This window comes from Pezoporus flaviventris, unplaced genomic scaffold (assembly GCF_033815535.1).
Source record: "Pezoporus flaviventris isolate CSIRO_AGI_PZ_B2104156 unplaced genomic scaffold, CSIRO_AGI_Pfla_v1 ptg000066l, whole genome shotgun sequence".
NCBI lineage: Eukaryota > Metazoa > Chordata > Aves > Psittaciformes > Psittacidae > Pezoporus > Pezoporus flaviventris.
In genome coordinates this window covers 15,706,494-15,722,562 of record NW_026892614.1, presented here as the reverse complement: position 1 = coordinate 15,722,562, position 16,069 = coordinate 15,706,494, and the positions used below count along the sequence as shown (strand labels likewise).

Here is a 16,069-nt window from a genome sequence, read left to right as displayed (position 1 = left end):
TCACCTGGGTCCTCTGCATGTGTTTCTAACCCCAGGGAGAAGGAATCACTTTGCCTACTACAACTATCACGCTTACGAAGGTAACCCTTTATTTAATACTGTTCTCTCATTGGTCACTAAAAACATCACTGGCTGTAAGTCTTCTGATTCTTTTTGACGAATGAAAGGCTGTCTTGCTTGTCTTACTATTTTTCAAGGGATTACTTCTGTGAAGTAGTTATTTGGCTTGTCAGCTGCCATTTAATTATTCAGTCTGTGAACAACTATCAAATAGATGATACCATCCAGAAAGTTCAAAATTCCAGCTAAAGGTTAATGGCTAAATTTCATAGGGTGGTTTGCAGGCAGTGTTGTAGAAAGAAAAACGTTCTTTGATCCATCTACTTGCTGAATTCATTGTTCTAAAGTGAATTGGGTAAATAGTATGGAACTTAACTGTGCTTTGCAGTGCTTTACCATGTGGATTCAGAGGATGAAATTGATGACTTTTATGTGAAATAGTGTTTGGACCACTGGTGAAGTGACCTCACTTTCTGCTGTTTTGTGTTTCATAGCATCCTCTGCTATTTTTACTGCCTGATTTGTGGTGTTGTGTAACATTTATGGTGTGTGTCAAAGAGTTTAGCCATGCTAGGCAGTACAGTTTCACTCCGTTTTATCTGTAGTAGTTGAAAATGATAATGTAATTATGGATTTTGATACTCCTTGGAGCTTGATCAGTAAGCAGGTATGTCCTGGTGTGGCTAAATAGACAAGAATACAAAGCCACTTTATCATGAAATGTCTATCAAGATACTTTTTTTTTTTCTATTTTTTGGGGTGGGGGGGGCATCTGTTTTCTCTTTTTTTTTTTTTTTCCAGACTACTGTAACGCTACTAGACCCATCTGATGGTGTTGCTCACCCTTTTCATGGCTATAGAGTACAGTACTGGGGTTTAAAGAACTCTGTTCAAACTTACGCCTGCAGTGATCAACTCTTTGGTGAATTCAACTTCCATTTCATTAATATCATTATTCCAGAGAGCAGAACTGATAAGCATAGAGGAGCTCTGCAAGAGCACCTGACCATTGAGTAGAAAGCTTGAAATTTGGTTGCATCTCACTGGGGGGAAGAAAAAATTACTTTTTTAAATCTTTGTCTCAGAATGTGTAAAAGAGGTCTTAGTACTATAGAGTCCAGTCTGTCTCTTTGGAACAATGCATTTTGGCATATTTGTATTTAGAAATAACTTTGTAGAAGTGTCCTTCTGTCAAAACATTGGCTGTTTATGTTCTTGCAGAAGAACCTGGCAGATTTCAATTTCAATTTCATGTCCTGAGCAATTGCACAAATTCAGTCAGTTTGCTACTGGAAGTTTGTCCTGTTCTTCTGCTTCTCCACAACTGACATTGCTGGTTGTGGACTGGTTGGAGCTTTATGGACTGAAGATCAAATTCTGCACAGTGTGGTAGAGGATGCACTTCAGTGGCTTGTGGCTGCGAATGTGGTAGTCAGCAATTGTCTCTGACTTCCAAGTCCTGTAAATGAACCAATAAATAGAGATGAATCTGATAGTAGCAGAAATAGACTGAATAGATTGAAGTGTATTATGATGGCACTTGAACGGCTGGCACTATCGATGTTATCTGAATATGACTGCTGATGAGTTCAGGGATGTTACTATCTTCAGGCTGAGAAAAATGACAGACTTTTTTTTAGGATATGAGCTCTGAGATTTATTTACAAGCCTGAAGTAAAAATTACAAAGCATTACATAAATAAATTCAAAAAAGGAGGCAAAACCTTAAGGCTTTTTTTCTCCCTGCTTCTTCACAAAAAAAAAAAAAAAGCAATACTGAACTGTAGAATTGACAGCAATGGAAGATGCTGAAAACATGCAGGTACAAAACCTTGCAAAGAATTGCAGGAGGTTGAAGAAGGTTAAAAGTCTTGGGCAGGGCTGTTTCCCTGGCCAACTTTCTGAGAACAGAACTACGGTGTGGTATGTGGTAACACTCTTTACACTTTCATGTGAAGGATCTTTGTCATCTGAAACATGTTTACTGTTGGCTGTTTCGGCTGGAAGTGCGCATCTTGTCTGAAATTTAGTAGTGAATTATCTTAATTTGTTATCATATTTCAAATCTGCTCAACCAGTCTCTTAAACTTCCTACTGTTTAAACTATTAGCACTCAGGAATTTGTGCAGGAAATCTGCTGTTCCTCAAGCGTGGATTTGAATGATTTTTAAGTCAATAGGTGCAGTCCCTTATATGGATGTTTTTGTTCAACTTTGAGGCTTGCTTTCTGTGGTCTGATCTTCATTTGGTTTAGTCTGGCTTTAAGTCTGTACTATTTCCCAGCATTGCTTCAAGCACCGGGCTAACAAAATCAATTGAAATTGCCATCTCCAGAGTGGTGCAGTGCTCACCTTTTAGTGGTGAAGTAGTGTGTTTAAAATACATATCCGTGAAGGCAGGCCTGTCCTTTTTTTTTTTTTTTTTTTTGTATTAATCAAAAAATCTACTTTTGTATTAGGAATTACTGGATTGATGTGCTTAGAGTGACTGTTCAATTCTGTTCACTACATAGTTTGGTGGTTTTGTTGGTTGCGTGTTTTTTTGTTTGATTGGGGTTTTTTTTTTAAATAACACTGCTGTTTGAAGCATGAATGTTGACTTGTAACTGCATAAACCCAGACACAGGTTCTATTTGTGTTGCGTCCTTAGCTTAAAACGGCCTTCTTGGACTGTCATGGTGTGGGGAGCCAGGGAATTTGTCATAGGTATGGCAAAACTTGTGTCCCGGTGTAGTGAGTTATGGGGAATGCATTCCAAACAGCATTTAGGTGAGCTTACAGCTGTTGAAAAACAGGAAATATAAGACTTTGTACTGCAGCATAATGCAACCTTCCTTCCCTCCTGCATCCCTCCCTCCCCTAAAACAAAAAGGCTTTTCATCTTTTTTAGAATTTGTAGTAATTCTCTTCAAGATAACCTTTTTACTGTAGAAATGGGCTTTTAATGATGGATGATTACATGTGTGCTCCAAGTAACTTTCAGCTTAAATTTTTCTCATTTTCCTTGGGGGGGGGGGGGAGTGTTTAGTGCTGTGGTTTAAACTGTTTACTTGTTACACTGGACACTCCAGAGAAACAGGGCAGTCTTGATTTGCCTCAGCAGAAACGTTGTGTTGCTAAAATACGTTTCTTGTGTGAAAGCATGACACGCATTTATACTAAGGATATATGGTGGTGTGACATAAATGTTGAACTCAGGAATGAAATCCGTAAGTTCTCTTAAATGAGCATTTGGAAAACATATTTTACCATCTATTCCACAGAATACTTCAGAAATATGTAGAACTGTCTTTTTTTGTTTTTCGTTTTAAAATGTCAAAAATTAAATGGGGAGGGGGGAAGTGTGTTTAACGTGGAGTGAAATCACTGGACTGTAAAGACTGCTCTCTAATCTGTGCCTAAAGGGATTAGGAGAAGGTGCTGTAAGAAATCAAAAACAAAAGCCCTAGATAACTGGCTCTGACTTTTATGTCACTGACTTCTGAAATTCCAGTAATTTTGCCTGTTGAATAAGAGTCCCTGCCCCCGAACTAGATCTTGTATTTTTTGGGTGCCAGTTTTAACAAACTGGGATGTGCGTAGGAGGAGGAAATGTCTGACTTTGGGATTCATAAGTAAATAAATGAAGGAGCTACTCTAGGTTTTCATGTGTAAATTGTGGGGAGACATAATAACAATTGAGAGAATTTGGGGTAAGCAGCCAAATGAATGTCTGCATTTGGTGACATTGAAGATGCAGCTGTATAATTTCTGATTAACATTGTTAAGTATGAAAAACTGCATACAGTCTAAGTTGCTGAAGATACTCCTATTAGCATTGCTTTTTTATAGTACAGTGATACTAGTTGTATGTCTCTATAGAGTCAAGTATTGAGATTTAATAAAAGGCTATCCCCGTGCCTGCAAAATGTTCATAGGACTGAGTGCTCTTGTGTTGAATGCTTTTTCTGTGATGGGTGGCACGCAACTTAGTTCCTAACAAATCTCGAAAGAATGTCACTCAGTTAATTTTGGTGAACATTGCTATTCTGAACTAAATTGCAACAACATAGAAATTTTGTGCATTTGAAATTTAACTTGCAAATTAATTTTTTTCACTTGCTGTACAGATGGTTCTGACTCCAGAGATAAGCCAAAGCTCTATCGTCTACAGTTAAGTGTCACTGAAGTTGGAACTGAAAAATTTGATGAAAATTCCATTCAGGTATGGAAAAAAGCAGGCTCAGATGACAGAACTTATCCACTCTTTGGTCAGTTATGTGTAAATGTAGTAACTGGGTAAGTAAAATACTCTGTAGATACCCTACAAAGCTAGAAGGGTTAAATATTGCTGCAGTTTCATGTTAATGGTCATAACTCTGACTTTATTTCCTCTCTTGTAATCTTAGAGGAAAGTAAAGGTTTCATTATTTAAAATGGGGTTTTCTTTTCTTTGACTGGACGCTGGGTCCACTGGTACTTACCAGTGTTATTGTGACTGCTTAATGGCTTCCAACCCCTTTGAGCAAGGCTGGATTTTGTAAATGTATTAAACGAGCATGGCTGCATGAAGTTCATGCCAGAGAGTCTCTTACCAGCACCCTGGGTCCCCGTCAGTGCAGGTGGCTGACTTGCAAAAACTTGCATTGTGAGATTCTACATCAAAACAGCAAGTGGAAGAAAACAGTTCTGAACAGCATATGACCAAAAAAGGGAAAACCTTTTTATTAAGGGATTTCTGCTGCATGTTTTAGTTGTGTGTTTTATTATCTCTGTTGCAAGGAAAATTGGAGTGAAACTCAACTAATTTTAGTACCACTCACCTGTGTTAAATTCATAAGCAAGTGAAGTTACTAGTCTGTAAAAATGGTAAACTGCTCATTTTGTTTTAATTTCTGCTGCTGTATAATTTAGCTTATTCTGTGTTAATTAATTCTATTCCTAGTTATTTGGTCCAGGAATTCAGCCTCATCACTGTGACCTCACTAATATGGATGGGGTTGTCACTGTAACTCCAAGAAGCATTGATGCTGAAACCTATGTGGAAGGTCAGCGTATTTCAGAAACCACTATGCTGCAAAGTGGAATGAAGGTTCAGTTTGGGTCATCTCATGTATTTAAGTTTGTGGATCCCACTCAAGACCATATTATTTCTAAAAGACCTATTGATGCAAGTCTTATGGTCAAAGGTCCTAGACACAAAACTGGGTAAGTAAACTTGGAGCTCTCGAAAAAATAATGAGGGTGTTATAAATGTCCTGTGTCTAGAGTATGACTTCAAATGAGTTCTGAGTAGCTTCTTGAAGTGTTAAATATATAACTATTTTAATACTTGAGCTCCACCTTGTGATTTTTTCTAGGATTAGCAAGTGTCTTTCTCATTGTGAAGTATTCAGACAAGTTTTCCTGATGCTCACTTCTGTGTTAAAAACAGTGGAACACCTTATTTTAATAAATTTCAGAGTTCATCCAATCTCCAGGGAAAGTAAAGAAGTCACTGAATGTTTTCAGATAGCCTGGTTCTTGTTTTTTTTTTGTCAGATAGTAACTTCTAAAATTCCCCCAGAAGGATTTGGAAATCAAGCAGCATAGTCACGAACTGAGACAGTCAGGATAGGGACTTAGATGTCTCAATATAGCAACAACTTTTTGCAGTGTGATTACTGTTTTTCAAAGACCAGCAGTCCTAGAGTCCATCCTGTTGTTTCTCTGTATATTCACATTATTGATAGGTGTGTAATAAAAACACTGGTTATAGGTTTAGTGACTTGCAGGGGCTCAGGTATTCTATTCAGTGGCTATAGAAGTTCACAGGAGAAACAATTTTAGTTAGTAAGACTTAATATAGGTGTATGTTTTAACTATAATTTTTTCTCAAGTTCATTTTAATGTGGAAGTACGCTGCGTGCTTGTTGTAGGACCAGTCTGCTGGAAGGCCTCCAGGAATTTAGCTGTCCTGTAATATTTCTCCTTAAATCTTGAGTTCACTCTACATCAAGCTTGCAGATCAATAAACAAATGATCTCTCAGGTTTATGTAGTCAACTGCAAAGCACGGTACTACTGCAGAACTTTACACCTGGACAGCAAAATCACTGGCAAAGGGTTACTGCAGTTTGAAAAATCAAATATTTTTCAAACTCTTTAGAATAAGCAGATAATAAAATTTATTGCTATGATTTATGAATTATTTACATTATCAAGAAGGTATGTTTGGTACTGAAGGATTGGGCAAAAAACTGTAGCAAGTTTACTACAAGGGAACATAATACCTTGAACATATTTTTATGTGGTTTTATCTTTATGTCGTTTATGTGTATTTCTATTTTTCTCATTTAACTGGGAAAAAAGTTATCAAGAATCTGTTTCTCCAAAGAAAATTACCTGTATAGATACCTGTAGGTGTTTTTATATACTGAATCGATACAGTGTTTTAAAAAGTGAGTATTAACTGGACTTATGGTATACCTCTTGAATTTTAATTTACTGGTTTTAGCTACTCTGTTCCTTATTTGTTAAATGTTTAATGATGTAGTTTCCAAGACTTACTTGAAATGTTATCTTGCTTGTAGAGCTGTTCAGGAAACCACATTTGATCTGGAGGGAGATGTTCACAGTGGAACAGCATTACCAGCAAGCAAGGTATTGTATTATGACTAAATTAGCAGTAAATAATGGAAGATCATGTATAAGGTCAAAATTAAAACATCAGTAGTATTTGGTGAAGTGCAGCTGGTTCATCCTTCTCCCCAGCCATTTCCTGCTGTGGGTGGGCTTTGGTATCATGTGCGTTGTCTTCCCTCCCCACAAAACTGTTCTGTTTAGGCATTTGGCATGTGTTCCATGCCAATAATACTAATTTTTTTTTAGAAAGGGAAATTTCTCCAGCCTGGGATAGTTTCTCCCCAAGCTGACCTTTTGAAGGCAGATTTCATGCAGGTAGACATTCATGTTAGAAATGGTATAAGTCATACATCATTATTTCCTGTATGTAGCCTATGACTGTCATCTGCAGTAGGGTAAATAAATGTTTTATATAAAATTTTAAAGGGCATTTGATTTTAATTTAACTAGGCTTTTAAAATTTAATGAATGTGACTTTTGACTTCAGTACAGCTTCTGTGTACACGCTGACTAAACAGTCTCTGCAGTCAGAATTTTAAACTCTTTATGAGGTGATAATCTTTTCTTGCTTTCTTTCTGCATTGTCTTTCTGTTAATAATTTCTGTGCCAGAGTTACATATTCTAAAAGCAGAGTAAAATGACACCCTGGTTAATCCCTTTCTTGGTGCTTTGGTCACATGCCTCAGATGAAATGAGAGAATGAATTATTTCAACAACATGAAATATAGTAGTCCTCCCAGAAAGTTATTTCTTTTTATGTTTTATTACTACTATTATCAAATTGAAGTACTTGTAAAGAAATTTTGTGATACTGGAATGGCAGTGTAGGTATTAATAATACTTTGATAGCTTCTGAATATGTTAGTCTTATTTTTTTTTCTTGCCACAGACTTCAGTTTCAGTTTTTCTCCTTTCTTGTAGCTTTGTTTGTGACAGTGCTTTATTTTATCCTCGTTGCACTCTTTACCTCAGATAGGTATTTATTTAGTGACATTATGGCAAAAAAAACTCCAAGGAACACTGCAAACTTAAAATACTTCAAAATTGCTGAGAGGTGGAGTTTGTGACATTGTTATATAGCATAGCTCATAGTCCTTTCAGACTCATGAGAAGAATACTTCTAGTGGACTTAGGAAAGCTTGAGAAACTTTTTTTTTTAATTTGGTTTTTTTTTTTTTTTGTTATTTGAGAATGTACATTACATCTTGTTAAATTGCTGGTTGAATCACTTGTTTTCTGATGGTTGCTCTTAAGAGTTTGCTGCTTCTATATGGTAAAGGGGTAACAATAGCTTTGTTCAAACTCTTGCTTTGAAGTGCATTTTTTGGTAGGTTTTCTTGTGTCAAAGCATATTATTTAGTCCTAAAAATTTCTTGGGAAATGTGGTAACGCTTTATTTTACTAATGGTTTATTTTCAACTGTTACACTGAAAAATAATTGCTATATATTTTGCTGCTTAAAGCAGCATGTTTTTTTCTTTCTTGGTAGGGTTTGATGTAATTGGAAGTGATAAATTTAAAGCTTCTTACTAAGGAGCTTGTGACACTGACAGAAAACAACTCATGGAATTGTACATTAAAAATGGCATTGTTTGAATTGCCACTTCTTGCCCTGGAAAATTATGTACTGTCTAGCAGCTCAGCCTTTCCTTAAGAGCAGGATAAATGGTGGCATGGATTAGAAATGTAAGTGCTTGGAAACTATTGCAGAGGCAGAGTAGGGGAGCATAGCCAGTTTTAATTGTGTTAATATATTTCACTTTGTCTCTTAGCTAAAGTTTTCATTAATAATTCATTCTTACTTTTTATTGATAACCACACAACTTTTAAATAAATAAGTTTTACAGTTTCATTATCTGTTCTTGCAGTGCATTAACAAATAGCTGCTTCTCACTGACCACTGTCATCTTTTGACTTTCAAGTGTACTCTTCAAAATTCTTCATTGTGGTAAAAACACCTGCTGAGCTGCTTGGGTTCTGTGCTGTACTCTTCTGTTTTGTTTTCTCATCTCTTTTAAAGCCTCAGATTGACACTTCATTTTAATACTGCCAAGCACAAATACTGGCTAATCCAATGTTTGCATGCTAAGCACCTGTCCTGCTGTTTTGAATTAGAGCACCAGCAGGCTTGATGGTGACAGGACATCATCAGCATCCAGCACAGCCGAACGAGGAATGGTGAAGCCGATGGTTAGAATAGAACAGCAGCAAGATTACCGCAGACAGGAAAGGTAGGAAACGTGTAATCCATTACTTCTCATAATGGAAAAAAACAGGTACATTTTTCTGATAGATAAAGCGGTATGTGAAAATAGTTTAAACTCTGATTTTCCTAATGGAAGATGAGATTTCCTTTCAGGTCATAGAATCATAGCATGATTTGGGTTGGAAGGGACTGATCATCTAGTTGGAATGATCATCTAGTTCCGACCCCCCTGCCACAGTCAAGGACAGCTTCTACTAGGGAAGGTTGCTCAAGGCTCTGTCCAAGCTGGCCTTGAACACTGCCAGCGATGAGGCAGCCACAGCTTCTCTGGGCAAGCTCTATCAGCACCTCATCACTTTAATAGTGAATAATTTATTTCTTATATCTAATATAAATTTATTGTTTGGAGTTTAAAGCAGTTACCCTTGCCCTGTCACTACATACCCTTGTAAACATGTCCTGTCACTACCCACCTTCCCTCCAAATAAAACCTAGGATTAACAACTAAAGCAAAAAAACTTCAGAATATTAAAAAAAATAATTATTTTCCTTCAATATTCTATTATTTGTAGTTCTCTTTTTGTAAAGCCAAGCTGATAGTCATGTCACAATGATTTGTAGTTAGGAATGTCATATGAAATAACTTTAATAATGTTGGTGGCAAGATGATGTGGTTTACTCAGGAGAGGAAAAAGGTCATTCCCATTTCTACGGTAGTCTTGTTGGCAAGTCATGTGAGCAAGAATTTTAGCTACCTCTGAATGCTTGTAATACCTCTGAATGTTACGTAATTTATAAATGCATGTAATACTTCTTGATTTTTGCTTTTATGATGTAGTGCCTGTGATTAGGTAGATAAATGGTATCCCATTTTGCTCATAAGCCCTTTTATGAAGTACAGAACAACATTTTTCGTGTCTTGCATATTCACTTGGTTTCCAAAGTTATAATGAAAAACACTGACTTCCAGTCATGTGCCATTTTCTTGCTATTCGGTATCTGTGTATTCATAATACCATGTTCAATTTCAACTTGCTCCTATCCAAAAGATCTCAATTCCTTGTTAGACAATTTTTTTTAAATATTAGCATTGCTTCAAAAATTGTCTCTATTTTCTGTCATAAATGGAGAAGACCTGGTGGGATACATCCAAAGATGCTGGTAGTTGGCTGACATCACTGCAACCACACAGGGAGAGAATATATTTTATTTTTTTAATGCATTTTATCATAGACAATCTAAGAGAATCCAGAAATACCTCAAGAATGTTTCTGTTTTTAGCGCAATTTAGAAGTGTAATATTACCTGACACTATAGAGAGGAGGCAACCCCTAATCAGTATTTTATGGCCTTGCTAGACATATCCTAACTAGACTTTCAGACTGGTTTAGCTCAGAGAATTTCATCGCTACAGAGAGGATTTTTCTATAAAAGCAATATCAAAAGACAACATATATTTAAAATGCACTGATTAACAAAGCAGGTTGAGTGGGTGCTATCATATTGGAAGCACAGAGAGAATTATTTTATCTAAATTTCCAATTTGCAAAGCTGATTTAGAGAGTATTTCTTTTGTGTGTGATTAGGAAAGGCAGAAAATGGCATATTAATTAAAGGAAACACTTAACCAAGTTAGCTGAAATAATTGACTTACTGCATCTGTTCTTAGAGTATTAATTTACTGGCAAAACTAACTTTTTTTAAGAAGTCTTACCTCTTTCTAGTTCATATTAATTTTTCTCTTAAAGACAATTTTCGAAATTCTCTAAGCAATTACACTAATCCATACCACGTTTCATATCTTCATGCTGCTTTCTCTTCCACTGGAGGGAAGACTGAGAATCCTGTTCCTGTGTGCTGAAAGGGATCACTATCTTTTTGTTCAAAAGAGAAGGAGATAAATCATCAGCTGAAATTTGTACTGGTTCACCAACCAGTTATTTCTTTGTCTGTTACAGTTCCTGTAGGGAGAGATTAAGAATTTCTCTGGAGTTGTCACTGTAGTTCTGTTTAGATAATGCTGTGTGAATATTAGTTATTCTTCACTGAAAGTAATTAAGTTCTTTGTGAAGATGATGCATTTTTGACAGCGTGCAGGTGGTGAGAAATTAGTTAATCTTAAATTTATAGCAATAAAACCTGAGGAAATGCTACAGTTTACACACCAGCTGAGTGTTCTTCATAGAGTGCTGTCATTTTTGAAATATAACCAAACTGGCAGAAATTACCGCATGCATTGCAGTACTGTGCTGCTCCTTCACTTTCAGCTCCCAAAACTTCATTTTGCTGAGTGCTGTTTATAATAAAGCATTACCTGAATGGCTTAACTGAGATATCTGTTGGTTTAATTTTTTGCAAGTTAAAAAAAAACAACCAAAAAACAACCAAAATAACCCAAACAAACAAAACCAATAATAAAAAAACTCAACAGCCCACAACACCAAACCCCAAAGGTATTTTTAGTTTTTTGATTAAATCTATTAAAATTTAATTTTAGATTTTCTGACATCAGCCTTCAAAGTTATCTTGCGGATTTTTACTATAGGAGGTAGTTGAATAAAGGCTTTTGGTGTCCTATCTTTGCTTCCTGGAATAACTCGTAATTCTCAGGAGAATGAGGCTTACATAATTGTATTACATGCCTTTTTTTATCAAAGTTGCTGGGGGAAGTAGAAGAGCTCTACCTATTGTGTTACATGTGATTAAAAATGACTGTTGCATGCAGAAGACACTGAGCTTTTACATGTTCCCTAAAAATAGGTGCCTAACTACAGAGAACAGTTCTGTTAATGATTTTTCTTAAGGGAGTAATGAAATATGTGCTTAACATTTTGCAGATGCCATAAAAATCAATTTTCTGTTCATTTTTCTCCTTTGTGAATTCTCTGATAGGTAGTGATAAGCAAGAGTGCTGCAGTCAGTTTAAGTCAGGGCATAGTTCTCGGGCTCGTGGAATGACTGCTGTTTCTTAATAGCGTAGCAACAGACAAGTGAGGGCAGAGGCTAGATTTTACCTGCTCATCAGAAGAAAGGTAAAATAAATTGATTAAGTTCTCACCAATTTTAGGGCTCTTGCTATTAAAGATGGGAAAGAGTATTTGTTGTAACCAAGCTGATGTTTCAGGTGAAGCTTCATTCACTTTCTTTCATGCATCCATGAGTAATTTGTTACTTGAATCCTGTCAATGGCAGATGGCAAACTGATCCTATCAGTCTGCCATACAGTGCAGAGGAGGATGTTCATTAATATCACAGACTCCACAGTTGAAGAGTCTGTATTTTGATCTGTTGTGTTGCAGGCAAATCTAGCTTGAATGATTCTAGAGGAAAGGTAACAAAAGGGTAATTTTGGGGAAGGCTATTGTGTCAGCATTTGGAACCAGTGTATTTAGAGAAATCTGTCATTTTACAGTGAAATTGATATCACCCGTGTGGATTGTTTCAGTTTTTGTCATCTTTCTTTAGATCTCAGGATACCCATGGACCAGAACTGATACTGCCTGCCAGTATTGAATTCAGGGAAAGCTGTGAGTAAATTGTGAAGTTACAAAGCTAACCTGTTAACATGTTTTTCTGTAGTGTAGTACATTCAGTTTGAAAACTTAAGGATAACAAACATTGAAAAGAATAATGATTGAATAGATGATAGCTAATCCAGCAATGTAATTTATTTTGTTGGGGAGGGGGAACAGACATTTTGGATATTGAGGCAAGTTCATGCATATCTAATTCTAATTGTATTTCAATTCATTTATCTTCAGATACAAATTTAACTGTGAAAAAATTGTTAGTCCCACCTTTCTACATGGAATTCATTCTCTTCTATACAGTTCTCCATGGCTTGGATAATAGATTGCATCTTGGTCAAAAATCCACTTTATATAAAATCTGATTTGGTTTAAATTTTCATTTAGTGTTCTGTTTTTTGTTGGTTTTTTGGTTTGTTTTTTTTTTTTTTTTGTTATCTTGGTCTCCAGGTTTTTAAAGTCTCAGATCTAGTAGAAAAATACCATACCAGAGATTGTCCAGAATTCAAATATTTGAAACAAAATAGATTTGTGAGCAAGCAAAGACATTTTTTTATTAGTATAAAATTCCCTTTAATAGGGGAGCTTTGTAGAAAGAGAATGGACAAGAGAAATCTTCCGTTTTCCTGTTCCCCTTGAAGATGCAAATTTTTAGCAAAGAGATAGGAAGTAGCACAGAAATGTTTCCTGATGATCAGATTTTTTAACTTTATATAGGAATGTGTTGTTAGTGTGCCTAAGTAACTGTAGTACACAGTAGAAAATATATAGAGTTCAAATTCCTGTGAATTGCCCCTCCCCCCCAAGAATTCCTCTATTCCCCCAAGTTATAGAATTGTTCTGTTTCATTTTCTTTCTGTCTTTGACTTTATGACATGCAGGGTTTTTTTCTCTTTCTCTACAGCTGAAGATGCCTTTTTATCTGCCATTATAAATTACACAAATAGCTCGACAGTTCATTTTAAGCTGTCACCTACATATGTTTTATATATGACATGTCGGTATGTATTGTCAAGCCAGTACAGACCTGATATCACTCCTGCTGAGCGTACTCATAAAGTCATTGCAATAGTCAACAAGATGGTGAACATGATGGAAGGAGTTATACAGGTGAGTTTCTCTGCAAAAACATGTAAAGGGATTTAAATACATGTTGTAGGTTATCTGATGAAAACCTTAGTCTTTTTCTTAGTGTTTAACCGACTTTTGTTGAGGGTCAGACCAATACCTGTATTGATTGCCCATGTGAAAGGTTTGCTTTTGTGTCAATGGATGATGTCAGTGGTAAGAAACCCTCTCTTGAGTAGTGTGGGAGGTTAGGGACAATCTGTTGCTCTGAAGATACATTATCTGACAGGAAGTTACTCTTCTGTTCTGTAGAAGGTAAGAGCCCTTGTAAAACAAGTTGGGTGGCTTATTAAAGAATATTGTACAGTTAGCAGTTATTTTTACTGATTGATGCTTGAAGTGAACATATTAAAAAGAAACGACTTTAATTTTGATCCTGTTACTTTTACAACTTCTGTAACCACAAAAATGGTAATAAACAATGGTAATAAAACTGTACTTTTTGCACCAAGCTAAACCAATTACCCTGTAAAGAGAAACGTAAGTTCTCAGATGTTCCAGCGTCTTATATGTAGTCTGATGCTATTGCTGTCACATGTGTAAGACTTCTACAGAAGCACAGGGGGAGTTCAGTTTTGTCTGGGAATGCACATAAGATCCACTGGGTTGTCTGTGAAATTAAGACAATAACCTTGCAGTGTGTAACGTGATGAACTGTAATGGTCACTTCCTGAAAAAGGGGTGCTAGTGCAGGTATCCTCACTAATTAATTATTGTAACTTCTTTGTCTGCAGATTTTTCTAAGAGGAAAAATCAAAATATATTTCTATATTTACTTAAGACACATGCATATATTGCAGAAATGCTGCCATGGTAGCCCGTACAGAGAAAGGACCCGGTTGTGCTAGGAACCGAACAAGCATAACAAGACACATCAGTCCTGCTTTAGAGAATTTACGATCCAAGTATTACTCACCAGGTTGATTAAGGAAGAAGAGGAATGTAAACAAATGACAGTGGCATCAAAGTCACAGCAGACCATGACTGTTCACCTTTTATTCAGGTTTTGGAAAGATTTAGTGGAGTTTTCAGCAAGGAGAATGTTACAATTAGACAGCTTTGTATCAGTTATAACAGGCTCCTACTTTTCCCAAGAAAGAGTGGGAGAAGATGCAAGTGTTGAAGACGCTTTAAGAAAACAAATACTAGCCTTTCATGTACATTCTGAAGCTGATGAGAGGTTGAAAGGTGTCTTCCATCTGAAGAACTACTGCATTGCTTTGAGGTGGATGGATACTTGACAAAATCAAAATGGTATCAAAAGTTAAATATTCAGATTCCGCTATTAAAAAAATAAATATGGCTGTGGAAGAGGGAGTTTGTTAAAGTCAGAGATTAGACTGTGGCAGTAGTGGAGAAGATTAAATGCAAAGAGCCTGAATATAAACGATGTAATTGGGAGAATGGAAATTGAACAGTGAAAGGGTAGGCGTCAAATCTGAAATTGACAGGGCTTAATCAGTCACTCAGTTTATATAACTAATATAAACCAGTAACAGTAACCCCTAAAAGACTTGGGGTGACAAAGATGGGAACAGTGAGAAAGCAAAGATAAAGTGCTGCATTCTTTATGTTAAACTAAAATGGATAAGCATGAAACAAAGAGAGAAAAAGATTGTCTTGTGAAAACATTCATTTACAGCACCCAGAAGGGCTTCCCAAGTCAAGTCCAGCTTTGTGGTTGTTGCAAGCAAGTATATTTTATATAATCTTGCTAATAGCATTCCCAGGCTGTTAAAAACAAGTGTTTTTCTGGACTGTCCTTTGTGGAAGGCTGTTTTTACATTACTGCAACTCTGTAGTTTGAATCTAATCTCCAACCTATAACTTAAGGAAGTGGTAGCTGTATTTGTGGTTTGTGAAAGATGTTACCTAGTTGCAAGAACTGAACTGATGAGTGTTGGAGGTTGAAGAAAATTGGAAGGAGGTTCTTTGAGATGTCATGCTGAAGAAACAGGAGGAGAGGGGGAAAGCAACAAATTTGATAAAAGAGTGGAACTTCAGTGAATTTGAAGGTTAGTGGGCTGGAGACAAAGAAATGCTTTGGTTCTAAAGCTTGACCAGGAAAAAAAATTCATTAGCTTGGACTTGTCTTAGTAGAGTATAAATAGTACTAGGTAAATTAAGTCAAATTACTTCATCTGAGCTGTAGAATGAGTGGTTACATTGATGGCTGTCAAAGTTAAATTGCCACCCTAGTCCTCACTGTATAACAGCAGATTTGTGTCTTGACTGCAAAGCATACCTGCACTGAAAAGGGTCTGAAAGGTGTGAAAGACAAAGACAGGGAGGCAAGCAGAGACAAAAGTAGGAGGAAGGTGCACAACTTAATGCTGTACTGTGGGAGTAAAATAAATTTAGATCCTGATTTTGCCTGCCTAGATTATAAAGAGACTTTCTGGAGTTACTCAAGATGTACTTGCTGATAAATCTGTGACTTTCAGTAGTCTTTGCATTAGTGTATGCAAATATCATAGAATACTTCATATGAGATAGGGATAAAATTGGAGAGATCTGTGAGAAGGGTCAGTGCTTTCAGTGAAAAT

The 16,069-nt window shown here is 36.3% G+C and overlaps 1 protein-coding gene across 5 annotated transcripts in view; it reads left to right on the top strand.

The window, feature by feature from the left end:
* Positions 1-16,069, top strand: part of AFDN (afadin, adherens junction formation factor) — a 113,719-nt gene that overhangs the window by 47,365 nt on the left and 50,285 nt on the right. For 3 of the 5 annotated variants that reach the window (XM_061471367.1, XM_061471365.1, XM_061471364.1), the window contains exons 9-16: positions 36-80; positions 4,169-4,263; positions 4,984-5,246; positions 6,610-6,679; positions 8,778-8,893; positions 10,349-10,351; positions 12,334-12,395; positions 13,300-13,505. In XM_061471367.1, coding sequence (XP_061327351.1) covers positions 36-80; positions 4,169-4,263; positions 4,984-5,246; positions 6,610-6,679; positions 8,778-8,893; positions 10,349-10,351; positions 12,334-12,395; positions 13,300-13,505 — 860 coding nt within the window. The remainder of the gene's footprint in view (positions 1-35; positions 81-4,168; positions 4,264-4,983; positions 5,247-6,609; positions 6,680-8,777; positions 8,894-10,348; positions 10,352-12,333; positions 12,396-13,299; positions 13,506-16,069) is intronic. The other 2 variants (XM_061471369.1, XM_061471368.1) reach the window with 1 other exon arrangement.